Source organism: Plodia interpunctella, chromosome 13, assembly GCF_027563975.2.
Source record: "Plodia interpunctella isolate USDA-ARS_2022_Savannah chromosome 13, ilPloInte3.2, whole genome shotgun sequence".
Lineage (NCBI taxonomy): Eukaryota > Metazoa > Arthropoda > Insecta > Lepidoptera > Pyralidae > Plodia > Plodia interpunctella.
Window position 1 is genome coordinate 8,425,387 of NC_071306.1, and position 27,474 is coordinate 8,452,860.

Genomic DNA, 27,474 nt, shown 5'->3' on the forward strand with positions numbered 1-27,474 from the left:
ATGGCGGCCTGTCCCGGCTTCGCTTGGTTAAAAACATAATAAGTTATAACCCCTAAACCTTCCTTAGGAATCACTATATCTATTTGTGAATACCGCATGAAAATTCGTGCAGTGGTTTTTGAGTTTATCGCGAACAGACAGAAAAACGTTTTTTTTTTTTTTATAATATGTACAAGGTTAATTTGAGTGCATGTGACCTCAATTAAGCCTGATTCTTTGCTTCTCAAAGATGGGGTCTAGGGTTCCGCAAGTTCAAAAATTGCCTCAGCGCCTCGACGCTGACCGACGCTGCCGGTTTATTAATTTATTTTTGAGCCAAACCATTTTTGAAATAGCGCCCAAATGAGACGAAACTTCTTATGATTAAAGATATACGATTTTCACCTCATTTTCTCTCCTAGTTCTAGCTTTCACCCAATGGTTATTTATATTTTGCTAGAAAGACGTCATTTAGTTCAACGAAACGAATGACCACGGCCACAAGAATTGAGGAAAACCTCATTTTTATTTGTCAAAGCGAAGTTAATCACATAAGATTGTAATCCATACAATTAAATACGATTTACATACAGCACATAGAGCATAATCTTTACAGCTGTATCAACAAGATTTAATTGTCACTGTATCAAGAATCCAAGATACATGAATCACCCTCGTGGTGTGTGGTTCCGCCCTAGAGTAGGGCCAGTCCATATCGCCTTCTGGATGTCGTCCAACACATAGTTTAAGCAGGCGCAGATGCCATAGGAAGCCAAATCTTCACAATTTTAAGATTATATTTTATGCTGGCCCAGGTCTTCTTGGTGTCACAACCCCCACCAAATCAGCAAGATGCAGAGATGAAAGAGAGAGAGAGAGAGAGAGAGAGAGACATCATACACTCTGTCGTGTCACGTCACGACTACTACACGCATAAGGCAGCAGGAGATTCACTCTTTAATTACGTTTAAACAGCTATAAGACAGATTATAGCTGCTATAAAACTGTAAAGTAGTGAGATCCAGACAAACAAATGAGAATTAGTGATTGTAAAAAAAATCTGTTAGTTTAAAGAAAACATATTGAGGCAATGACTATTCTTTTTGTTAACAGATTTTGTCGTTGTTATAGATCAGTATGTAGTATCAAGATATATGCATACTAGTTGCGCTACGGAGCTTCGCTCTCATGGGAATTTTGGGATAAACTACCCTATGTGTACCCTATGTGTTATTTCAGGTTATTTTCTATACCCGTGTACCGAATTTCATAACAATCGGTCCAGTAGATTTTGCATGAAAGAGTAACAAACACAGGCACAAATACATCCTCACAAACTCGCATTTATAATATTAGATTGATAACTTAATTATACACTCTTTATTATAAACAAATGACAAAAACTTCTTCTTATAAGTGTTAACTCATCGCCTCTCTAGTCTCTGAGTATCTCCCATCGAACCATTAGTAGTAATTTGACCATAAACTTTTTAATTTTTTTTTAGTTTTTTTTTTTCTATCTAAGAACTTGGCAATTCTACTTTTATCCCTAAGGAACTATATACGATTCCAATAAATAATAATTAATATGCCTATCATTTCCCTTTTTTGATACACAATGACGCAATTTAACACATTTGGACCAATCGCAGCCCGCGATAGGGACACACCACACGCTGCGCACGCGACACGCGCCTGTTTTGTGGTATGTAGATAGACGGCTCGCTAGAATGGCGGGAGACTTTTTAGTTAAAAAATATATACTTATAATTATAATAATTATTATAATTTTTAATGATTATACATAATTGAGATTAAATATTGACAGGCTACTAAGGTGGTTAAGAGAACGCTTCACGCTGTCATTACTATTTTGCGACATCGAATTCTAACAAAGACAAATGTTTTGTTTTACTAATCTGGCTTTAAAATCAATAATTTGTACTGTGGTAATGTCAATTTTATGAGTGATTTAGGAAATGATTCCTTACTCAAGAAAATTGACGGATCGTGATGACAGCACGGCCGCAGCTGTCGAAACGCTCAGAGAACCACTTGACTCACTATACCATCACGTAATAGGAAGAATCTCCAAACAAATAGTGAGTTTTTATATATTATTAGAAAGAAAAAAAAAAACATTGTAAGAAACAATAATGGTAAGCCGATCTCGCATGATAGGGACCAACACTGTTCAAATGAGTTTCTTTCGGCATTTCTTCTCAGCAGTGGTCGTTCCGAAATGCTAGTAGTTTGTAGCTTGTGAGAAATAACTATAAATATAAAGATTGACGAGAAAAAGTGCCTGTGAAGGTCTAATTTCTGAATAAATGATTTGAATTTGAATTTGAATTTTGAGTTAATTAAATGGAAGCTCAAATAGAATATATTATTTATTAATCAAGTCTTCACAATAGAAGTTGCATTATATAGATTTTTTTGAAAGTATATATTTATTTACCAAAAAGATTTTGCAGTTTCTGAATTGATAATTTCTTGCTTCATCTTTTACTTCTTTTCAAACAAGGCATAAACAAAGGTAATTTTTGTTAAAACTCTCTTTCCATACTGTAGAGCCTTATCAAAGTCTAGATGAAGGCACGTCGCTGTTCTACAAAGATAATTGGTTGATATAAACCAAAGCAAACAAGTTAAATAAATATATTTTAAAATGCGCGTTGATATTACTTGTCTCCTTTTTTATCTTATCGTAAAATTAACAATTATAATTTATAAACAATGGGTTTCGTCAGTGCTGTTTTTTTTTTGGCCGTTATATAGGGTAATTTTTTATTCACTGCAAATTTTTTTACAATACACAATATATAAATAAATATATATACGGACAAATCACACAGATTGAGTTAGCCACAAAGTATGTAAATTCGAAACTTGTGTTAGGAGACACTAAATCAACGATACTATATTTTATAACAAACGCGCGGGTAAATACATAAATTATACACCTAAACCTTCCTTAGGAATCACACTATCTATTGGTGAAAACCGCATGAAAATCCGTGCAGTAGTTTTTGAGTTTATCGCGAACAGACAGACGCGGCAGTTGACTTTGTTTTACAATATGTAAGTATACATATATAGATAAACATCCAAGGTTGATCTGAAAAAGATCACTTTCCTTTCGTGACCTGATCGGGGCCCAATAGCATCACATCGTAAGACATGAAATGGTGGTGGCCTAATTTTAGGACGGAAACCACACATCACAAGTAAAGCTCATACTCATATTATTATTGTAATTATAGAGGACAGTCATTTGTGATTTTTATAAGTAACGAAAAATATTGACTTAACTATGATATTAAAATTTAGTTAAATACACAACATTATTTAACCGCATTGATAATGTTTAAACAATTTGTTTTATGATATATGTAAAAGGACTTTATAGTTGCAGGAAAAGAAATAAAATATTAAAAATATTTGTTTTATTATCTAGCTAGTATCTACTTGTCTGTCTTTTGCTTAAGTCATTTAAAGTTTTCCGAAATAAGAATAGACTGTGTTTGCTACATAATATATTTGCTATATATAACAACTACTACTAATTTATCACATTTTATTACTATAATTAATTCTCCATCAAGAGAAAACAATGAAAATTGAAAAGTTAATTTATTTTTCACGCAAAAACATGCAGTAGCAGATCCGTGCAGTAGCACGAATCCTGATGATATTTTACAAACAGTTAGAATTAAATCTAAAACCTACGCGAGCAAACAAGAGCGGAACATGGCGATTATATAGTCACTTAAAAAAACTAGTTTTGTTAGGCGTGTGCCTCCCGCCCTAAAATAGAAGCACTCCATAACCTTCAGTAGATGTCGTAAGCGGTAAAACCTTGACCACCTGATAGGGAGCTTCTGCATTCCCATAGAGGTTTAAGGGCGGGCAGGCAGCCAGTCGTAAAATATATAGGTTTGTTTTTTACATGGACCCTGGGCGTGTGACAGCCGAGAATGAAACGTGGAAGACTCAAGGATGAGTAAAAGAATAACACTAATTATTTTTTTCTAGCTTTTGCTCGCGGCTTCGCCCGCGTAAATTTTCCACGGAAACAGTTATTTTTCCAAGACAAAATCTACCTTATGTCCTGCTCCATACATCAAACTACAAATATACCAAATTTCATGAAGATTGGTCGAGTAGATAGAGCGTGAAGAGGTAACAAACACCAAACTTACTTTCGCATTTATAATAACAGTTAGGATTACGTACATTGATATACGAAAACACGTATTCATAACGAATCGAGTTCAAGGGTCATATAACAAAGGATATAAAATTGATGCAGAAGAATTCCATTGACAAGGCAATAGAATGATTGTCGACATTGTTCAGACAGTCCTTAGTCTAGGTTGCAAACTACATTTTCTGGTCTTTTGCGATGCAGTGGTAAAAATCTGTCCAAATAATAATCATCCCACTTCTTTGAAACAATTTTTACTAGAACTTTTGTCTGTATGTTTGTTTGCGCAACACGGAGAAACCAACTGATACAATTTAGTGCAGTTTTCTCAGTTGTATAGAACACTATCTAACTAAAAATCAGGTATAGAGCCCGTGATATTATGCAATAAAATGACATCAGATTTTACTTATTTATTTAGAAGATTGAAGAAGACTGCGAAGTTGCGTGCAAGTGGTAGTAAAGAAACAAATTTATAACATTACGCAAATTACATCCATCACAGTCATTTTGCAATGAAAATAAATATTAAAGGGCTTTATCAATACAGCTTATAATATTTTGCAATGTAAAATATCTTGACCTGGCCTTGACCAAAAACTGAGTTGTTCTGCTTGGAGTAGCTTATGAGATCAGAGCGCGCTCATATAAGAATCTCTTTATGTAGACGGGTGTTTAATTTGCAACGCCTTTTTCATAAAATAACACATAATAATACTTATATATATTTTTAATAACTTTATTTTATGAAAGGACTGAATCTTTCGACCCATCTAAGAGACACTTTCAATTTAACTTTCAATTCAACTACTAAAATAATATTGAAAGTGAGCATTAATCACTGTAAAATTAACCTTGTGATTATTTATTTATAACTGTGAGTATATTTCTGAATATAAATTTTATAGGATATATTTAAAAAATATTCTTAAAAATATGGGCGTATATACACACATAGACAGATGTCGAAGCGAAACAATGTACATTGCACAGTTTGTACGAGAGCTTTTATTTACCAAAAGGAGGAACTAGCAATCTAAGTCAACCACAGTTAGGCGAACAGTTTGTCTATTATTATAGAAGATTAAAATTTAATGCCCACGCTCTATCGAAACTAATATTAATAAGAGTAAATATTTGTATTTTTGTTTGTAATGAATAAACTCAAAAACGGCTGGACCGATTTCGATGAAATTTGACATAAAGACTAACTGACTAAACTTTTAGCACATCATATAATTTTTCTACATTGGTCTGCCTTTAGCCTATGGATAATATCGTATATAAGTGCCACTAGAGATTTTTTATATTAGCGTAAAAAATACCTCTAAAATCCGAATCTTCAGAATGTTATGTTTCTATATTACACTGATCACTGAACCAAATCATTATTTAATCAAAAATAAGATCTTCACAGGCACTTTTTCCCGTCAAATTTTAAATTATACTAGCTGCGCCCCGGTGCTTCGCTCCCGTAGAAATTACGGGATAAAAAGTACCCTAGATCTATGTTATTCCATATCATATTCTACGCATGTACCAAATTTCACAACAATCCGTCCAGTTAATTGTGCGTCCTCACAAACTTTCGCATGTATAATACTAGTAGGAATCTCTTCATACTCGTATTCCTCATTGCTGAGGGTATTCCTCTTTACGTAGAATTAAACACAGATAACAACTTTCTTGGCATTAGTAATGGAGTGGTTTGCGTTTGCCAATGCCTTCTCAATCTCACACACAAGTTAATAATCAACCAGTGTGCAGGTTTCCTCACGATGTTCAGATTGGTATACAAACTCATGTGGCACGAGTAGGATTTGAACCTGGGACCTTTCGATCCACAAGCGGGTGTCTTAACCTTTACACCACCACCGCTTCTTTATATTTAGTTCTCTAGTAGTATTTTTTAATTCAATGCTTGGGAGTTAGTAGGTTTAGAAGAATAGTTATTTCTCAAAAAGCTACAAAGTACTGGTTTTTTGCTGCATTATCATCACCTAAAATGCAACCAGAGATAAAGAGATAGAAGGTGAAAACAATATATTTTATTTATATTACTATTTGAAATTGTTTTTTATGGATTTTATTTTATTAATATTGTTAGGGAGATTATTTATTCCCGTGGATGTGAGACATTGCATTTTAACCTACAGTTGCTTTGTTGTTACCGTTATCATTGGATATATAGCCTTCATATCAGTTCAGGTATTTAAACATTAACCTGTTTGTCGTTAAATAGATTAGGAACTTGTATTTGTCTCTCAGTTTTATCTTTTTCATGCAACAAATCTGGACAAAAATCACTTAAGTATCTTTCATATATTTTATTGTATTGTTTTACAACTTTATTAATTAACTTCGCGCTCGGCAAAAGAAAGTCTAGGTGCCTCGACAGATCTGTTACTATCTTGTAAAAAATATCACATCAAACCAATGTTCAGTTATGACGTGAAAGAAGGACAAACAAACTCAACTGCACCTCAAGTTACCCTACGTAGAATCTTTTCGGTTTGATATTTTAACAAGCTCTGAATTCAGACTGAGTTTTTTAATTAGATATTACTATGAATTTGATTAACATATTACATTGGCGCTGTATCTAAAATCTTTTTCGGCTCTCTCTCACTTATCATAGCGATTTCCAGTTTCTTCCGGCGCCATTTAAAGTCGGAGCCCAGAGTCCATTTTCCTAAATACTTTTTCGCCACAACTTCGCACGGTCTTCGGCCTTAGTTGTCCCTTCTTACTATGTATACAATATCGTTGTTAACAAAAGTCATTCTTCGAACTGGCCATATCCTATTTAGAGAATAATACCGCTCAATGTACGGAGCTCAATGCGACTAAAAGCGCGCCAATTTTATTTATATACAAGTGTGTTTATATTTACCTTTATTGGAGTATTTTTTAATTCAAATCTTGCGAGGTCTCTTGCTATCTTCAAATCTAGCTATTTCAAGGTGTTCCAAGTTACTTTGACGCCTGGTTCGACTCAGTCTTTCGTCCAGCCTGACATCAACTCTCATTGGCAATGCCGTTATTACCTCTCAGCTGCCAAGGATTTTTATCCGCCGGAGGAAATCTATTCTATGGTAGGCAGCACACACTACATAAAAGCACTACCTAACAGTTTTCGATGAAACAAATAAATATGCCTTATAAAGACATTTCGAAAATCCAGAATTTTATAAGATCTTAGTCGTCGTATCAAGTGATTTATTTTATTTAATTCATGTAAAACTCATCTCATCTTTATATGGATGGTATCCACGTTGCGTTCGGGGTTGTAAAGCCGAGAAACCCGGGGTCAGCGAAAAAAATACCTTAAAACTGAAGATTCGGCTGAGATTTTACAACCGGCCGCCTGCCTGACGTCAACCCTCCTTGGGAACGCTATTGTTGCCTATCAACTGCCTAGGCTAGTGTGTCTCTTAGTCGCCTCGTACAACATCCACAGAAGGACATGGAGTGGTCGTATTATAGGGCAGAGTGGCAGAAACACACGCCACAATGTTAATGTAGAGCTTTCATACTTAAAACCAAAACTTTAAACCCCAAAAAGAGCTCGGTAGTTCGACTAACTACGAAATAACAATGGCTCTCTAGTTCAATCGTATAACTATTATAGTGGGAGCAAAAGTAATTGTGAACTGAAAAAGTTATCAAATATCATAAACTAATAATCGTAAGTTTCGGCAGCTGAACAAAAATGATTATAAACAAGGCGAGCTCACACTGTGCGAGCTGAATGGCGAGCAATAAAAAAAAAGATGAATGAATGAATGAAAAGTAAATAAATGATCCAAATCGCTGCTGTTATCTTGCTATAGCAATACATATGGGTCGAAAAAGAAGATATATCGAACCTATGAATCTAGGCCGGGTATTAATAGTTATTACGATTTATAGATTCATTTTAAAGATGATATTATTATGGAGGAAAAATGATCAATCCATTCCTAAAACATATTCTAATTTAGAAAATAATAGAAGAAGAATGTGTATTTATACCTATATTATTTTAAAATTTTCTCTGCACTTCATCAATAATAAAGTAATTCAGTCGATCCTATGTGCGGTCCGTTGGAAAAATACAGTTATAATTTCAAAATTATTCCCTAAGAATAAGGTTCAAAAGTATGATTGGACTTTTGCATCTGACAATCGTACCATTAGGTCATGAATATAGAAAACATCAAACATTCAAACTAAACGTACAAAATTTCAGCTCGTTTTAAGATATGTACTCCAAAATTGAGTTGCAAGATGATGAAGTCCCACCGATTTAGGTGATGGCGACAACTTCTCAATATAATAGATCTCAAATATAGTGGAAACTTGTTCTCCATAGGAAATAAGTGCAATTAACGCTACCACAGTGTGAAGTGGGCCTGAACGACAAGATAACGGGAAGATAAGTTCTCGTACGTCAACCCCACGGGAGACGGGCGTGGCGGTTCAAAGGATGCTGCGATTATTGATGGCTGATAACAATTGATGGGAAGTTTTTTTTTAATTAGGCAATACTGGCAACTTAGACTAATGCCAAATTGAAAAATTAAAAGAGTTCCATTCCATTTTTATTTTTTAAATTGCTATTGAATAAAGAATCGAGGGCTAGATTTTTTAAATTAAGTAATACTGGCAACTTCGTGTTACCGATGCAAAATTGACAAATTAAAAAAAGTTCAATTTCATACTTATTTTAGCATGTTTTATCAAATACTAGAAGAGATTAGTACTTATATATTATATGCATGAGAACGTTGTGCTTATGACACTACCTAAAATTTACTTTTTGTGCTCGTGATGGAGTCCATCAGAAACCTTTCTCCTCTAGATGAGTGCAAACATGCTCGGGAAAATACAGATCCAATTGGTTCTCGATTTCTGCCGGAACCTTAAGGTTCAACTAAAGATACCTACATAATTGAATACCTATGTACCTATGTAGAGGTATAGTTAATAATACTTCCCTTATAAGTGATATTAGAACAACATTTAGATTAACTTCTTTGTCAAATTATAATTTTAACAACGTTTCGTTTCTATCCTTCTGTTTCGTGCCGTCATTCTCAAATTAGTTCATAAATTCTACTAAAATTATTATCATGTCACTATTATCGACCATCCTGTATACTGCATTAATTAGCTATATAGCACGCCGTTACTGTATTCAGGCCAGTCGAGACTCAAAGCCCGATTCACACCATCACCAATTAGTACCACTATCTAGTGGTTATAGTATAGTCTAAGAGATGGCGCTAGTAATCGCGTGTATCCTAACTGCGTTCGTCTGGTGTGGTAAGTGTAATTGATAATTCAAATAGTTAATAAGTGTAAAAACTATTCTCAAAGAGGGTTGGTGTCATGTAGGTGGCTAATGAATATTCAGCTGTGATTTTTAAATCGACCACATGCCTGACGTCAACATTTCCTGGTAAATATATTGTTGGATATCAGATGACCAGGATACGTCTGAAATGTGTCTGTTTTGGGGCAGGACTACACACCTCTGAGCCTTCTGAATCATCAGTGCAATTGACATAAACAATGCTATGAAAAAGGATAGAGAAAAATCTTTTGTATATATCATATTTGACATCCGGCAGCCAGATAAGTCGACGATGTAAAGGAAATTGCTGGCAACAGTTGGATGCCCAGGACAAAGATGGTTGGCGTAGACGTCGGCCTATGCAGTGGGCCAAGGAGGACTGCATATGATGATGTTGATGATTCAAAATTGGTTACACATCAAGACAGATACTCTTATAGACTAAAAAGGATCAAATATCAACCTAGGTCAATGTTCATGACCGCTTTGCTTCCTATGTGTACGTGCCTTTATTATACCAAGTGGCTCACAATCACAGCTCACAATACTCCAATCTGTGCAAGGTCGTAGTCAAGCCATTGAATTTTATTATGATACACATAAGTCGATCGCGGAAGGGACTCGCGGATTCGCAGTACCTTCATGTCCGTGACATCAGTCAATCTGTGGTAGTGTCGCCTTAACACCACACTATGTAAGTCAACAAATTACGTAGATAACAATATGTCCTGCCACTTCCGCCTAGTCCTGGTTAAATGGGAAAACCCAAGAACCTTGACATCGTCAATAGTTATATGTGCCAGTGGTCTAACTAAGAATATTGAAGTCCGTGCGAAGTTAAGGAGAAACAGTAGGAAAGTTGACTCTGGGCTCTGACGGTCTATGGCGGCGAAAGAAACCAGGAAAACTCTCAGATGACAAAGAGAGAGACATGTAATCCAGACTCGCTCTCCTCTGAGCATAATCGCGGTTCCTTCCTCAGCGATTGAACGTCGGAGCCCAGGGTCCGTTTACAACTTATTTTTCTACTTCGTACGGTCGTGGGTGCGGACGCCTGTCATTTTAAATCAGTTTACTTTTGTGAAAATATATGTGTAGGTGCTGAACTGCAGTTAGTTATAAATAATTCATGTGGCATTAGATCCGATTTGATAATTGAGTTATGATCAATTGTTAGGTCAAATATTTTTGGTTACATTATTTGAATTTTCCATTGCTAAGAAATATTTTAGGTTATTTTTAACACATAATTATCGCATGCCCGCGATAACATCTTAGAATCGAGATGAGGGTTCATAATTATTAAGGAAAAATTACATTTTTCCGTATAACTTTTATTAAATATAATTACAAAATTACTAATTAAATTTCAATAATTACAGTAGAATTGTTACGCGTTGAGAATTCTTTTATTTATGTTCAAAATGAAAATTATACCTAGCCCAATGATTAAAATGACCACAAGTTTTTATCATTGCGAACTATGTGGCGAGGCTTCGGAGAATATTGTAAATGCGAAAGTTTGTGACGATGTATGTGTATTTGTTACTCTTTCACGCAAAATCTACTAAACCGATTATTATGGAATTTTGCACACGGGTAACACATAGGGTACTTTTTATCCCGAAATTCCCACGGGAGCGAAGACCCGTTGCGCTACAAGTAGGACATAAATGGACTATAATAAAGGGAATCAATGATTTGGTATGCAATTTTAAATTACTTACCAATTAAATATTTTCGCTAACCAATTTTTTTTTGCACGCCAAAATGATATAACTTTGATGGCCGTTAAAATAAAATAATAAATTAAAATTTATTAAAATAATAAATGTATTATCATATTGCGCCACCCGTGGTCGCCATGTCGTGTTTGCACTGACACGTGCCCGTCCAACAATACTGATAAAGTTATATCTTTATTACATTATAAATATTACACAGATAATTATGTCGATTTCAACAATATTGAGTAAACATTTATATGATTACAATACCTAATCCGATTTTATCTAAATCTGTTGAGATTTTATTGTGAAATCTTTTTTTTTCCACGGCATTTCGGAGCATTCGATTGGAGCTATTTTTGATATGAAGATGTTTAAAGAGCTGGAGAGTGATATAAGTGTACATTTGGCCGCGAGCGAAGCCGTAGGCGGAAGCTTATCCTAATAAAGACTAATAAAGCGAAATTTTGTTTGTTAGGTAACAGACTTTCGCTTTATTGACGACCTCGGTGGCGCAGTGGTAAAGTTCTTGCCACTGAACCGAGAGGTCCCGGGTTCGATCCCCGGTCGGGTCATGATGGAAAATGATCTTTTTCTGATTGGCCCGGGTCTTGGATGTTTATTTATATATGTATCTATTTATAAAATATAGTATCGTTGAGTTAGTATCCCATAACACAAGTCTCGAACTTACTTTGGGGCTAGCTCAATCTGTGTGATTTGTCCTAATATATTTATTTATTTATTTATTTATTTATTTATTTATTTATTTATTTATTTATTTATTTATTTATTTATTTATTTATTACGCTTTGTCTGTACGCTTATCTACTTAATCAATCATGCCAGATGCCTTTAGGTCACTTGAATATAATCTGACACCAGTGTTAGCAATTAATACACTCGAAAAGAAAAAAAGAAGTTGGGATTTTCTTGAAATGAGAAGGACACAGGGTGCTTATCTCCTCGGAAAAATCCCGTGGGAAATTCACAGAGGCGCAGAATAGAAATAAATATATTGAACTACTATGTAAATTCCAACCGCCACTTCTTACGCACGTATGTAATATTCGCATTAGTAAATTTTCCAATCGAAGAAAAACGTTTACACAGAACTAATATAACTCTTATTGCGTAACAGACCACACATAATTGTGTTATTAAAACATTTAAATTAACCGCAGAGAAGAAACATAGAACGTGAAAATCGCTGCATTTTACAAGCTCTTATTTCACTTGCAATGTATGTACTTATGTCTATTCGCACTAAGACTCGGATTAAACTGTAATTTATGCCGTTAACTTTAACCTGCGTTCATCAACATCAAATCGAGTGTGTTATTGCTAACACTGGTGCTACTCACACGCACACTAGTTAACTAAACTGTCCACCAGTGTGCTGGGTTTCCTCGCGATGTTTTCCTTAACTTTTTACCTGCGTTGAAAATTTGCAAAGGTTCATTTTGTCTAAATGACGAGCGGCGGCGGCGCGCAGGTTACAGTAAGTGCAGGTTAAAATCAACGTCAAAATTAAGTGGTGCAACTTACGAAAAATCTAAGGAGATGTCATTGTATCATCAACACAATATTTTTCCTGTCCAAATTATTTTCCATGGTTATTCAGTGTTATCTTTTATACAGACAAACAATTCATAACTGTTGGTTTATTAGATATATAACATGACAGACTACATAATAACATAATTCTATTACAAACAAAAAATGGACAAAATTCATTAGCGCCTGGCGCCTTAATGGTTCCGACATTAAATTCCGTATAAATTTATCATGTAAATAAAATACATTTATATTACACTAGCTCTTGCCAGCGGCTTCGCCCGCGTGAATTTAGCGGAACAGATGATTTTTATACAAACTTTCACCTCCCATTATAGTAATTTAGGGGTTGATTTTTGTAAAAAAAAAGTTGCATGTGTTTGAACATGGGTACCAAACATGCATACCAAATTTCATCTAAATTGGTCCAGCAGTTTAGCCAGACTGACAGAAAGACAGACTTTCGCAATATTATAATACCAGTATGGATATCTAGTATCTAGCAAAACTATGTTAAGTTAAGGTTTCGTACACACATCATTTCAATGATTTATGTAGATTAGTGTAAAGTAAAGTTATAAGTACAATTAGTGGGTCTATCCCGGCTTCGCTCGGGTAAACCTTTCTCAGGAGTCACAATATGATAGGTATTACAAATATTTTTTAATGATAGGTATTACTAATATGGGTATCAAATTAAAGAACAAAACACAAGGGTTCTAAGGCAAGCGGATTTTTTTATTTTATTATATTTGCTTGTTAAGGACTATAGTTTCCTGTTCATTTACGCAACCCTAAAATAACAAGGTCAAAATATTCGTGGAAGTTTTGTTTTTAACCAACGTCAAAATGGTACTTATAGATAATAGATTTGCGTAAATAACATAGACCATGAGCGTGAAACACACTCCATTTTATTATAAGCTTTTATTAAACTTGTAATAATGTATGTCCCACAGATACATGAATATACAACCTATGTATATTAATGTTATAATCTGTGGTATGTCCCTATGTCTATTTTAGTTGGAAATATTATTATATTTCTACACAGATATCAGAAAATCTTTTAGAACTATTGTGTATAATAAGTATAAAATTTAATTTTACTTCAAAAAGTACATGTGAAGGACTAACGATCTCAGTGGCCTAGTGGTCCCAGGTTCAATCCCCTGTTATATCAAGATGGAAAATGATCTTTTTCATATTGACCTGGGTCTGGGTATTTATGTATATGTTATAAAATATCGTATTATCGTTGAGTTGGTATCCCATAACACAAGTGTCGAACTTACTTTGGGGCTAGCTCAATCTGTGTGATTAATTTGCACTTATTAAACTTTAAAAAGATATGACCGACAATAGGTACTAATTTAATTTTAGCAACAATTATAGAAAAACTAGGTATCCCACCCACTACATGGATCGCAGACTGATAGTTAATATTTTGATGTTGATCTTTTTATTTTTTATGGACATTCAAACAAGCACGTTCTTTGATATATGATTATTTTTGGGGTGGAATCTTGCAACTCAATTTTGAAGCAGAATCTTCAACGGATTAAGCTGAAATGTTATATGCACATTTAATTTGTATTATTACGTGCGTGGTGCACACAGGATCTACTCCCGACGAGGGAACTCCTCAGCGGACATAATTTTGAATGCAACATCTCTCTGACGACAATAAAATATTGTGTCTAACATGTTTTTTTTGTAAAAAAAAAAGTACTTTATATAATTGAAATTTAATTAATCTCATTGAGCGTCCGTGAAACTAATAACTGTGCTCATCATAAGGCAAAACCCTTTAATAGTCAACAGCTAACAGATATCTTAGCACTTACTGTGACTGTGATATAATTCGGCGCGCGCGCAGCCAGTGTTCAGTGAGGGAGATGGCGCGCGCGCGGTGCTTGCTGTTGGTCGGAGCGGTCGCGCTGATCGCAGGTGTGTTTGTGTTATGTCGTGGTTTTTGGTGATAAGGAATTTTAAAAAGTTTGTTTTTTCTGTTTAAAAAAAAACTGAGGTTTTAATTTTCGGCTTAGAGAGGTTTGATTTTTAACCGATTTTAAGTAACACTTTGGGACGTCTAATTGACATTTTATTTTTTAGCGAAATTTGCGTTACGTTTTATTCATGAAAAAAATACTTGGGCGCTTTTCGTAAATTGTATTTTTTGTGGGGTGTACATGCAACACAAAAAAATATTTATCACATACTAACACAATATAAATACAAAAATTACATAGTTCGAATTGAGATCGCGTTAAATTTGATACCTGCATACTCTTTTCTATGGCAACATATTCAATCACATCTATATTTATTAAGTGCAAGTTTTGAAATTAAGATTTCTTTTTAATTCTGTAGTATATAAGGGAAACAATACATTATACACTGAGGGTTAAAATATCACCACACGTCTTTTGAATGATAAAGAAACAACATTGCAATGATTAACCAATTTGGTATTGAGATATTTATTGTTAGTGATAGCACTCGCTCTTGGCTGTTTTTGTGACGCAATAATTATCTTAGTAATCTTACTTCATTAAGGTTTACTGTTAACATAATTTAATACTTTTAAATTACTTTATGGTATATTTACTTCGCTGCCTCAGTGAGTCGAGGATTAATCTCTCATACTTACTATAGGGGACTGAATAAGGTGTGAAAATTGTTAAACAATTTCAATATTAAAATAGTATGTGAAATAAAGTCACGTTTTAAGCCTGAATTTATTCATAATAAATAATTTAACGACCTCGGTGGCGCAGTGCTAAAGTTCTTGCCACTGAACCGACAGGTCCCGGGTTCGACCCGCGGTCGGGTTATGATGGAAAATGATCTTTTTCTGATTGACCCGGGTCTTGGATGTTTATTTATATATGTATTTGTTATAAAATATAGCACCGTTGAGTTAGTATCCCATAACACTGAACTTACTTTGGGGCTAGCTCAATCTGTGTGATTTGTCCTAATATATATTATTATTTATATTTATTCTAATACTTAATCACTCCAGTGGTATCTAAGAAAACCAACAGGTCGTTTCCTACTTTTCCATTAAAAAATTATAGCATACTTTAAACCAAAGTATGTTTTGTCACTGTCGCACTTTACAATATCTGACAATGACAGATCGAAACGAAACATAACTTGCTTAAATTTTTTTATGAATCTCTTCATCTTTGTGGCTATCAAGGATTTAGGATAGCATTTACAGAACTTGTATTGTACTCAGTAGCTATTATAGGACAACGGAAGGACAAGTAATTAATGGCTACACTGTCAAGTATACAAAAAAAAGGAAGTAGTTTTTTTCCTTGTCTTTGAGGAAAGTTGCTATATTGTTGTCTTGAACTGAGTTAGAGTATGCCTGTTCTTATTTTCTGCTGGACGTGCTAGTAGTTTGTAGCTTATTGAGACAAATAGAAGTATTATTATTATATAATATGAATATCTAAGACTTAATCTGCTTTGACTTCGACAAAATCCTCCTTTCAAAATATAGGTTTAGTGTAAAATGTCAGTAGTTTGTAGCGATGAGAATCAGAAATAAATAGTTTTAATATAATTGTCTCCTATCGAAAATTCACGGAAGGAAAATATTAGAAAACATAAGGCCGTTACATACTTGTTGTACACCGTCGCGTGCGCATGCAAGTTTTTGTTTTATTTTTTTCGTTTTGCAAGTTTTTGTTTTGTTTCACCGGTCCCGATGTCTCTATGCAATAATCTTGCAAGTTACCTTTCACCTACTTCCACTCGTCCTAAAGATTTGACATTTTCTACATCGCTTAAGTTTCCATGACAATGTGTTATTAAGATAAGCATGACCCGATGGTGCATCCAGAATCGGCTCCCGACGAGGGAACTCGACAGCGGTTTACTGCACGGATATTATTTTTTTGTCTTAAGTTGAATGCAATATCTCAAAGTATGTATACAAATACAATACATTGTGACGTGAAAAAAAAAACTTGTTTGTACTTATGGATTTATGACAAGCTGTGTATACGCATGCGTTACATTCAAAACAAAAACACTTAAGCCTGTATGCATTGGTCCTAAAATTTCAAGTAGACAGTTTGCAAGTAGTAACCTTGTACCCGTGTCTATAAACTTATCTGGCACTTGAAAGAGCACTTTATTAATTAATTACATTGTCCTTTAAATTTACCACTCAAAGAATATATAACAATCATTATCTTCTATCTTCTATATATATAGTAAAACTGTTAGTGATAGCTATGTCTGTACATAGGAGATATTACAGAAAAATATTATGGGGGTCTTTATGGCACTAATAGATGCCAAAATGATTTTATTTCATTTTTATCAGTCTGTCTGTATGTTTGTTCATGCATCACGCAAAAACAACTGGAAGGAATTTGATGTGGTGGTCACAATTGTAGATATATCAGATAAATTAAATTCACGCGACAAGATATTGACAAAAACAATTTAATTTTCTTTTTTCATAATTCGCACATAATTATCGTGGGCGATGCCGCGGGCAAAAGCTAGTGTAAAGTATATATTAGTGTAAGTATATTGTAACTGAGCTTGTTAAAATTAAGGACAAAGTTGACTGGTGCAACCCAGTCTAAATTGACGATCATCAGTCGACGTGTCCTTACCTTATCTACCAATCCTTCAAATGTTTTGGAACAATCCCATTTTTTTTATTATTCATACATTATTCATACATTTATCTTTGTAGAAACCTACTTAAACAGCACACCTAAAATATAAAAAGAAATATCAGTTATTGTTTGCAAATGATAAGCCGTTTTAGTAAATTATCAAAAACTAGGCTTCGCTAACCTAATCATTCCTCAGGAAAACTATTGGGACACCACATGGAAATCCGTGCAATAGCTTTTGAGTTTATCGCGAACAGACATATGCATCAGAGGGTTTTGTTTTATAGTATGTAAGGATATGTAATGATAACGTAAAGCCTTAAAAATATATGAGATCGTGTCGAACACATATTTCAGGAAATAATTATTATAATAACAATAATTAAGTAATTCCTGGAATATGTGTTTGACGATTTCATATTTTTTTGTTCTTTGTAAAAAAATACAAAATAGAAACAATTATCGGAACAATGTTGAATGTAGAACAATATAGATAAGTTTTCTAATTTAGATACATTAAAACATATTGAAAACTGCATTCAGATTTACTTAATAAAAAAGCAAATATTACAGTATTGTCTACTTTCCGTCCGAAACAGCTAAAGATGTGGCCAATAGCTGAATGACCGCAAGTTTTTGTCAATGGTCTGTGACAAAAAGTTGATGAGATCCAACAGAATGGCAGACGAACAATCGACACCGATCAGTCACGTAAACTAACGTTTCCCTAAACAAGAATTTAATGAAATAAGCTTCTTAACGGATTCTCCAAAAGCCCAGACTTTTTTTGGCGCAAATAACCCACTTCATTTGAAAAATACTAAAAGAAATTATTGTCTGCTTTTTTTTATTAACTGACCAAATTATACAGACATAACTGAACAATGTTTTTAGGGCTTATTCCACTAAATCCCAAAAATCGTTCCGCTTCAACCTCAAGATGTTTATTTAGTTTTTTCAGCTTCAACCCCAAGAAGGTTTTAAAAGGAATTGTTAGCCAGTATATTTATTTCCAGTTTAATCCCCAAATCATAAGCGAACCTTAAAGTCATTGTTTTGAAAGTGTAGGATTTAATTAATCACCTGCAATAATATTTTACTTAAAAAATATTATAGGTAAAAACGAAGCCAAGGTCAGCGAGGGTCAACTAGAAATGAGTCGGGTCAACGTTCAGTTAAACGTTAACGCGTTAACCAGCAGATAACATTACTAACTAGAAGATAATGTCACTACGCTCATACACCATTGATGAGATATTTACTTTTGTAATGTTAAAGAAATAAAAATATATAATGTATGTATTCTCCGTTGGTATCAATATGTCTCACAACACAACTGCATTATTTTCTGTTAATTTTTCAATATTTTTTCAAACCAAATGTCCTCCCAATTGCACGCACACTCCAGTGTTTTATGTTCAAAATAGTGTTGCCGCTCTATAGTCCACCATCGATAATCTATCGATAGTTGTGTAAAAGTAATAGTATCGATAGATTTATCGATAGTACCAATAGTGTCGATACTATCGATCGTAGATATAGCTTCGTAACCGTAATTACTATCGACACGCAATAATACTATCGATAGCATCAATACTATTGCTGCTGAATATTTCAATAACAGTAGATGCTATCGATAGAAATCACATAGTTATAGGTTAGGCTGGTACGGGCATATTTTAAGAAGAGATGAAAATCACGTCACTCAAAGGGCATTAAAGATGGAAGTAAAGGGTTCCAGGAATAGAGGAAGACCTAAGAAGAAATGGATGGAGTGTATCAAGGATAGTATGAACAGGAAAGGAGTATCAATGGATATGGCAAATGACAGAACAAAATGGAAGGAACTTACATACTGTGCCGACCCCACATGAGTGGGATAAGGTCAAGAAGAAGAAGAGTCGACGCTATCGATAGTATCAATTGTAGTTACATAGTAATAGCCTATCGATAGGCATATCGATATTCTGATGATTTCCGAGGTCAACTATCTATAGTCAAACTGTCGATAGTTCAGCAACACTAGACTTCAAAATTTCTGTTCGTAAAATGTTTCTTGTAAATTATATTCTATTCTCCCTCAGAAAATGCCGCGTCAGTCAAGGCGAAAGTTTTGGATACAGTCATGCGTCCGAAGGTGCTGCCACTAGAAGAGACATACGGATGGCGATGGAGACAGGTGGCGGAGAAGACACTACAGGAGAAACTGCAGGAGACGACCAATAAGAACAAAGCCAGGTGAACATTTAGTTTTATAGTCTAATGGAAGTAATATTAGATCGCTTATATTGACTGAAAAAGCATGGCGCGTTGGTGCACGAATTTTGACAGTTGGTGGTACGAACGTTTTGCCATGCTAGTGATGTAGTCATGTATTATTCGCGGCAAAAAAAACCTTATGTCACTATACAGATGTCAGACATGAAATTTTAATGTTTTAATATTAGGTAGTTTAGATTAGTGTGGACAGTTTGAATATAAGTTGCTTTAAAATGTTGTCCACAGCATCCGATTCACCGGATTTGTGATCCGATAAATCGGACCGAAAAAGCGGGCTTTCGTTATGAACGTTTGTGAAGCGCAGAATTCTTTTTCAATTCTGTTGTTTGTTTTTTTTTAGAAACGGCATCTTGTTCATCGGAGATGGGATGTCGGTAGCCACCATAATGGCAGCGCGGACGTACGGCGGTCAACTGGAGAACGGTTATAATGGAGAAGAAAATGTTCTTGAGTTCGAGAAGTTCCCCATTATTGGATTAGCTAGGGTAAGTGAAATACACTTTACTAGCTATGTCCCGCGGTTTTGCTGTTATGGGAATCTTCTTCTTCTTCATCTTGACCTTATCCCACTCATGTGGGGTCGGCACAGTATGTAAGTTCCTTCCATTTCGTTCTGTCATTTGCCATATCCATTGATACTCCTTTCCTGTTCATATTATCCTTGACACACTCTATTTCTTCTTAAGTCTTCCTCTGCTCCTGGAACCCTTTACTTCCATCTTTAATGCACTTTGAGTGACGTCATTTTTATCTCTTCTTAAAATATGCCCAGTACCAGCCTAAATTTATGCTGTTATGGAAATATCGGAATAAAAAGTACCTTATGTGAATTAAGATATATCTAATTATTGGCGAAAGAGTTTTGGTAATCGATAGACTGGTTCTGAAGTTTTCTTTATAATATTAGTGTTGAATAGATAAATGTAGATTACTTTAAAAAATATTCCTAAGTAGGTAGGTAGACATTTACATCGTTAAAATAATATATGAAAATAAAAAAACTATCTACCTATCTATATCTAGAGTAAGTTTTTCATCTGAGACGAGAGAATCTAGAATAAGTTTTTAAGACGTGTGCCGCGAATTCCAAAAGATAATTTTTAAAAAAATGTCGAAGACCAGAAACCCATCTACAAGTAAACGTGAGGAAGTAAATAGTTACACAACAATGAAGCGAAAAAAAACTAAGAATTATTTAGTTCAAACCGCTTACGCAAAATACTTTTTGTCGCTTTTTACGGTTTATCTTATTCGGAACATCGAATGATGTTGTTTATTTAATCGATTACCAGTCTTTACCTTTTAGTCTTTAACTCCAAAGGAATAAAACCTATTTTAGATGTTCGATTTCTATAAATACAAATTGTTTCTGGCCAGTTACACACTTTCTACAAACATAATTTGTTCTATCAAGATTTAAACCTGATCAACAATTAAGGTAATTACATCACTAAATATATTTGAAATTAGAACAATATTTAAATAACATTAACGCAATTTAGACTCAGTACTATTTCAACTTGTATGATAAGTATTTGATTAGGTACTTAATTTTGATTTGACTGTTATTTAATGTCATAAATATTAGTTTTAAACAAGAAATGTTACAACATTTTCTTTGAAGTATTTTTAATTAATCTATGCCAATAATATAATATGGCCTCATATTTTCCTCGAAGTTAAATTTATCTTTTTTAACCTCCGACGCAAAAAGAGGGGTGTCATAAGTTGGGCCGCTAAGTGACATACTTAGCGGCTAAACTTATGACACCCCTCTTTTTCTTTCAGTCTGCTCATCAACGGATGAACCGATTTGGATGCGGTTTTTATATTTGGAAGCTAATATTTATACGGTGGTTCTTAGATATGTTTGATCAAAATCGGTTCAGCCGTTCAAAAGTTGTTGCGTTATGAATATTACAAGTCGGGGGTTTTTTAATTTGTCTAACAAATAAACTTGTAATTTGCATAATTCTCTATTTCTACCTGGGCGGCGCTTTACGGCTTGGGAAGGAACCGGGAAAATGTTCAGATGTGTGTGTGTGTGAGAGAGAGAGAGAGAGAGAGAGAGAGAGAGATCATAGTTTCATTTCAATTTTTAATTCAATCTGTCAATTGGTGTTTATGTATCGCAGTAAACTGCAATGTTAATGTACGTAATATTCCATTTTATATGTACAACCTATAAGCGTACCTTGACAGACGATAAATTAGTTTAAATAATTGTTTTTTTAAACAGCGTAAAAAAAATGACATTTTAAATTCACTCTTCTTGATCGAATCTTGTCTGCCGTATAATCATAAGTGTATTGTGACGTCACAGTGACCTCCGGACGTCAGTTTCCTTGAACGTGACATACTCGTACTAGTAACGGTCAGGGTGAGGCCGACGCCTCACTTACGCGTATTATGACAGCGAAGCGAAAAAAAAATAAAATTCATATTGAACACTAGCTGCGCCCCGGGGCATGGCCTCGTGGGAATTTCGGGATAAAAAGTATCCCATATGTTATTCCAGGTTATATTGTATCCATGTATCAAATTTTATAACAATCCGTCCAGAAGATTTCGCATGAAAGAGTAACAAACATACAGACACAAATCGTCACAAACTGTCACTTTCATAATATTAGTAGTTTTTTAAGGACTGAATGTCTTGTGTTTGGAACGAGTTATTGTGGCATGGATTTGGAGGTTATATTGAGATTGTAATTACATTAGAATTATGCAAGTGATTTCCGATAAATCTAAATGATTAATTTTTATCAAATATTTAACTGTTTGATTTATGGAATTATTCACAAAATATAATTAAATACGAGTAATAAATAACAAATTAAAATTTTTGACAAATGACATATTGAGTATTTAATTAATTGTCAAACTCAAAAGTGGTTCGGATATTAGAGAACTTCACCTTTAATTAAAATTTTAATAGTATTTCTCAAAAAGCGAGAAACTACTGGCATTTCGAAACGACGACTGCTGAGAAGAAATGCCGTAGGAAACTCATACACAAAGAATAATGATATATTTGATAATATAACATAAAGTAATGTTGAGCGCGATAAACTGAATGCGATTTCATGGTCAATTACTCTCTTAAGTCACAAATTCTAGACTCAATTTCCAGCTAACTAAATACATAGGACAGTGAAAAGTACAAACCACCATTGTTTACGGCAAATTCGATGCTATTTCAACTGAATAAAGTTCAATTTAGAGTAACTTTAAATGCAGTTATACGATGAGTCAGTGAAAAACATTACATGGCTTATTAAACTATTAGAGATATTGTCAGTTAATAGTAAGTTCTACTTTCAAAGGTCACGCTTGTACATGTATCATATATAGATATGATATATGTATAGAATAGACATATAGTAAGGAAGTGGGCTATGTCTTTCTGTACATGGGAGTATATTAATTTTAGTCATTTAGGGATTTTAACAACAAAAAAAAATTTTTTTTGTTTCCATTAGAAACCAATAACTTTTTTTTTAATTTTTGTCTGTCTGTTTGTATATTTGTTGCACCACTGGAGTACTGGATGGAATTTTGTACGGTTTGCACAGTTGTAATACGAAAACGTTGCTCAAAACCCGATATATTGACAATAAAAAAATATGCAATATAATTACTGACTTTTTTACTTTGATTCTTTATTTAGAAGCGAAAATCAAGCTAATTAAATAAATTAATAATAAGGTAATTATTGTAAAACCTTAATTTAGTGCGTCGGTTGCGTTTTTTTTTTAATATTTACCTCCTGCATAGTTGTTTTATCAATACCTAAAAAGATAAATACCGAGAATCAAGATAGATATATTAAACAAAAAATAGTAAAATGGAGGGCAATTTAATGTGCGCTTGACAGTACAAACCGAGTACAAATACAGATTTGAGTAAACCCACTCGATTCCAACATTTTTCATCTCTATATTATTTTCAAAAAGCTGATCTCTCTCATAAATTATACAAATTAAAAATAAAAGTGTGACTGCAATAATAATGATGTACAGTCAACAGCACATAAAGTTACCCAGCATGAACTTCTATTGCGCAGTAATAGCGGCGAGAGTTTGCAATGAATTTGGGTAGGTTGATGTGCTGTTGACTGTACCATAATACAACGCAAATATGAATTACTACATGTTGCCAGGGACTTCGCTCCCGTGGGAGTTTTGAAATAAAATATAATAGCCTATAGCAATCTTGGATAATGTACCTTTCTAATGGTGAAAGAATTTTTGAAATCGGTTCAGTAGTTACGGAGATTACCCGCCTCAAACTCACAAAAGTCACAAACTCACAAACGCCTGCCTCTTTATAATAATAGTATAGATAAATTTGTCATATTTTTCTTATTTTCAAGATTTTTCTCATAAATTAGTCAAAGTGAAAAACAATAAACTAATATGTAAAACTACAAATGATGATGTACTTACGACCACAACAATATATATATATATATATATATATATATATATATATATATATATATATATATATATATATATATATATATATATTAATATGAGATGAAACAAAAGAATCGCTAGTTTGACGTCAAAATGAGGTTGAAAAGACAGTCAGACGATGGTACGATAATGACACGCGATTCTGTGACAAAAGTACAATGAGAGGAAGGAAACAATGACATTATGCACAGTGCAAGCACACAATTTTAATTGTAGCTCTCCAAGACCAAGGCTGAATAAATATCGATGACATTGACAGGTGACAGGTTATTTTTTTTCTTTACTTAAATTATGTTTGTTCAATTTGTTTTTTATAGGTATCTTCTTCAAACAAATTCCTTAATGATGGTGTTATTAGGTATTTTTAAATTTTCACTTTTTAGAGTAATTATCAGGATATTAGCGGTGGCTTAAAAAATCGTAGCAAGTCATTGCGTCCATACGTTAGCTCTTTTTTACATGATATGAGAAAAAGAAACAGCATGTGGACGTTAGTATCGTGCTATGTTAGTATGTTTCGTGGTAGACCTGCAGATACTTTTGGATGCATCCTAAAATTTCTATGTCAACATTTAGTTTTATTTGGATATGTAACAACTATGAAATACCAACGAGCGAGAAATTTTTAATTTTGTATTTAAAACGCCACGGGTAATAGATTACTACCGGGATTATATATAAAGGAACTAAATGAAAACTATTGAAAACTAAATAAATAACACTCAACGGCCCACAATAAGCAATAAGCTTGTATCGCGGACTCAAACACAGAAACGGGCACAACACACCAACAACCGCTTACGTATGAATGATAAATATGAACGCAGAATATATGTGAACAGATACAAATGTTTCTCCGCGTTGGGAATCGAAATCAGGACCTGCAGATAGCGGACGAAAGTGGCGACAACTACGCCACGGAGATCATATTTGGTCGTAAATTCTGCTTTTTATAAATTTTACAAGACAATTTCAAGATTTACGCCAGCTCCATAATATTACCCAGGACTCAGACACATGCCGACGCGAATGCGTGAACATTGCGTTGTTATAGTATGAGTGCTTTTATTTACCGCAATGTATACCAAATACGTCAAAATTTGGCAAACTGTTCGACGACAGTTTAAAGCATTACAAATGTTTAAGGCAGTTGAAGGCATTAAAAATGAATCCCGCACTTCGAAAGCAATTGTAACCGTGACACTGATTTTGTCCCCTACGGAATAAACAGAGCAGAAACGTTAAATAGAAATTGTACTGGCCCTTTACTTGCTCACTCTTAGTGTTGAGTAAGATTTTATTTAAAAAAAAAACGCGACCTCAAATTAATAATGTAAGGAACTTTTGAATTCTGCACGCAAACACGAATTCGACACCATAATAATACGGATATACGACATAATATTAGGTAACATTTCATTAGTTAATTTTCTCAAAATGTAATTTAAAATCCCATCCCTTCTAGACGTACTGCATAGACGCCCAAGTCCCTGACTCGGCCTGTACGGCCACGTCGTACCTCACCGGCGTGAAGACCAAGTACGGTGTAATTGGTCTGGACGGAAACGTGACCAGAGCTTCGTGCCACTCACAACTGTATGAGAACAACTGGGCCAAGTCTATTGGACAGTGGGCTTTGGACCAAGGGCTGGATGTCGGTGAGTTTTCTATTTAATTTATCTAATACTAGTATAATAATATGTTGCCCGGGGCTTCGCTTCCGTGTGAATTTTTGATATAAAATTATGGTGAAAGAATTTTTGAAATCGGTTCAGTAGTTTTGGAGATTACCTATCCTCCTCAAACATACAACTCACAAACGCTCTTTATAATAATAAATTTGTTTCACCCCTTGCTAATATCGTATCTTGTAGTATATCGGCGGCGCGGTGGTAAAGTGCTTGCCTTCTGCACCGAGAGGTCCCGGGTTCGATCCCCGGTCGGGTCATGATGGAAAATGATCTTTTCCTGATTGGCCCGGGTCTTGGATGTTTATCTATATATGTATTTGTTAAAAAATATAGTATCGTTAAGTTAGTATCCCATAACACAAGTCTCGAACTTGCTTTGGGGCTAGCTCAATCTGTGTGATTTGTCTTAATATATGTATTTATTTTATTTATTAAAATATTGAACAGATTTCTTTAATTAAACCGCTGAACCGATTTTGATGAAAAATCACCGGTCAAACATAGGCTGCTTTTAAAAAAAATCAACCCCCAAATGACTGTAATGGGGAGTGAAAGTTTGTATGAAAATCGTGTCTGTTCCGCTTTCGCAGAGAAATTCATACGGGCGAAGCCACGGGCCAAAGCTAATATGCAATAAATTTTAAAACATCAATTAGGTCGCATGTCTGATTACCTGCTTGGTAATATATAAAGACCAAAATCAACATGTCAACAATTTATTTAATACTCAACACCGGAACTATATCGAAATGAAAATTTATATTTAAAACCGTTTTAATGTGTAAGCCAACAAATAATCATTTACATAATATTGATTCAAATGTTTCAAAAAATATATATAATAGCGGTTAACGTAATCGATTCGTTACATGGTTGATTTAATATGACGTTATTATAATGGTACCTCCACGTTGTAATTTAAAATGATTAACAAGTTATTCACAAATAAACCTACGTGTGAGTATTGTCGTCATTTATATAGGCATTTACTTTCTTATGTAAACTTGTGGAAATTCTCTAGATTAAAAAAAGTATCAAATGCAAAAAAATATGTTATTAACAAATGGGTTTTTTGTAGAAAAGTAAGTTAAGCGAAGCGGTGGTAGAGTAATGGTTAAGAAGCCCGCCTGTGGATCTAAAGATCCCAGGTTCGATCCTACTCGTGCCACATGAGTTTGTAAATAATTGTGACTCAGGTAGTTTTCATCGACCACCACTTGAATTTTTCCGGTGAAGCAAAACATCGTTAAATCTGATTTTATTAACTTTTATGTGAAATGCAAAAGTTGATGATCAATATCTTCCCGTGGATGACATTCCCAAAGAGGGTTGACATCAGACAGGCGGCCTTATGTAAAATCACAGCTTTTTAAAATCTGTAAATTTGTAAAATCACCGCGGCTTGACAACCTCGAACGCAACATGCAAAGATGAGAGTAATAGAGATTCATAGCCACAGATTTGTTATATTCTCTTTATCAACTTTGTTATCAAACGTTAGTCAGGTTTTGTTCAATTTGCCTAAAAAATACTTTTGTTCTTCCTATGTTTTTGAAATA

General features: G+C 34.1%; 1 protein-coding gene across 2 annotated transcripts in view; it reads left to right on the forward strand.

The window, feature by feature from the left end:
• Nucleotides 1–9,383: 9,383 nt before the first annotated feature.
• The window catches only part of LOC128674645 (membrane-bound alkaline phosphatase-like), a 28,809-nt gene continuing 10,718 nt past the window's right edge, over nucleotides 9,384–27,474 (forward strand). The window contains exons 1-4 of one of the 2 annotated variants that reach the window (XM_053753362.1): nucleotides 9,384–9,496; nucleotides 19,548–19,701; nucleotides 20,084–20,228; nucleotides 25,690–25,882. In XM_053753362.1, coding sequence (XP_053609337.1) covers nucleotides 9,451–9,496; nucleotides 19,548–19,701; nucleotides 20,084–20,228; nucleotides 25,690–25,882 — 538 coding nt within the window. In that variant the 5' untranslated portion in view covers nucleotides 9,384–9,450. Of the gene's footprint in view, nucleotides 9,497–14,649; nucleotides 14,762–19,547; nucleotides 19,702–20,083; nucleotides 20,229–25,689; nucleotides 25,883–27,474 lie in introns of those variants that run through there. The other variant, XM_053753361.1, reaches the window with a different exon arrangement.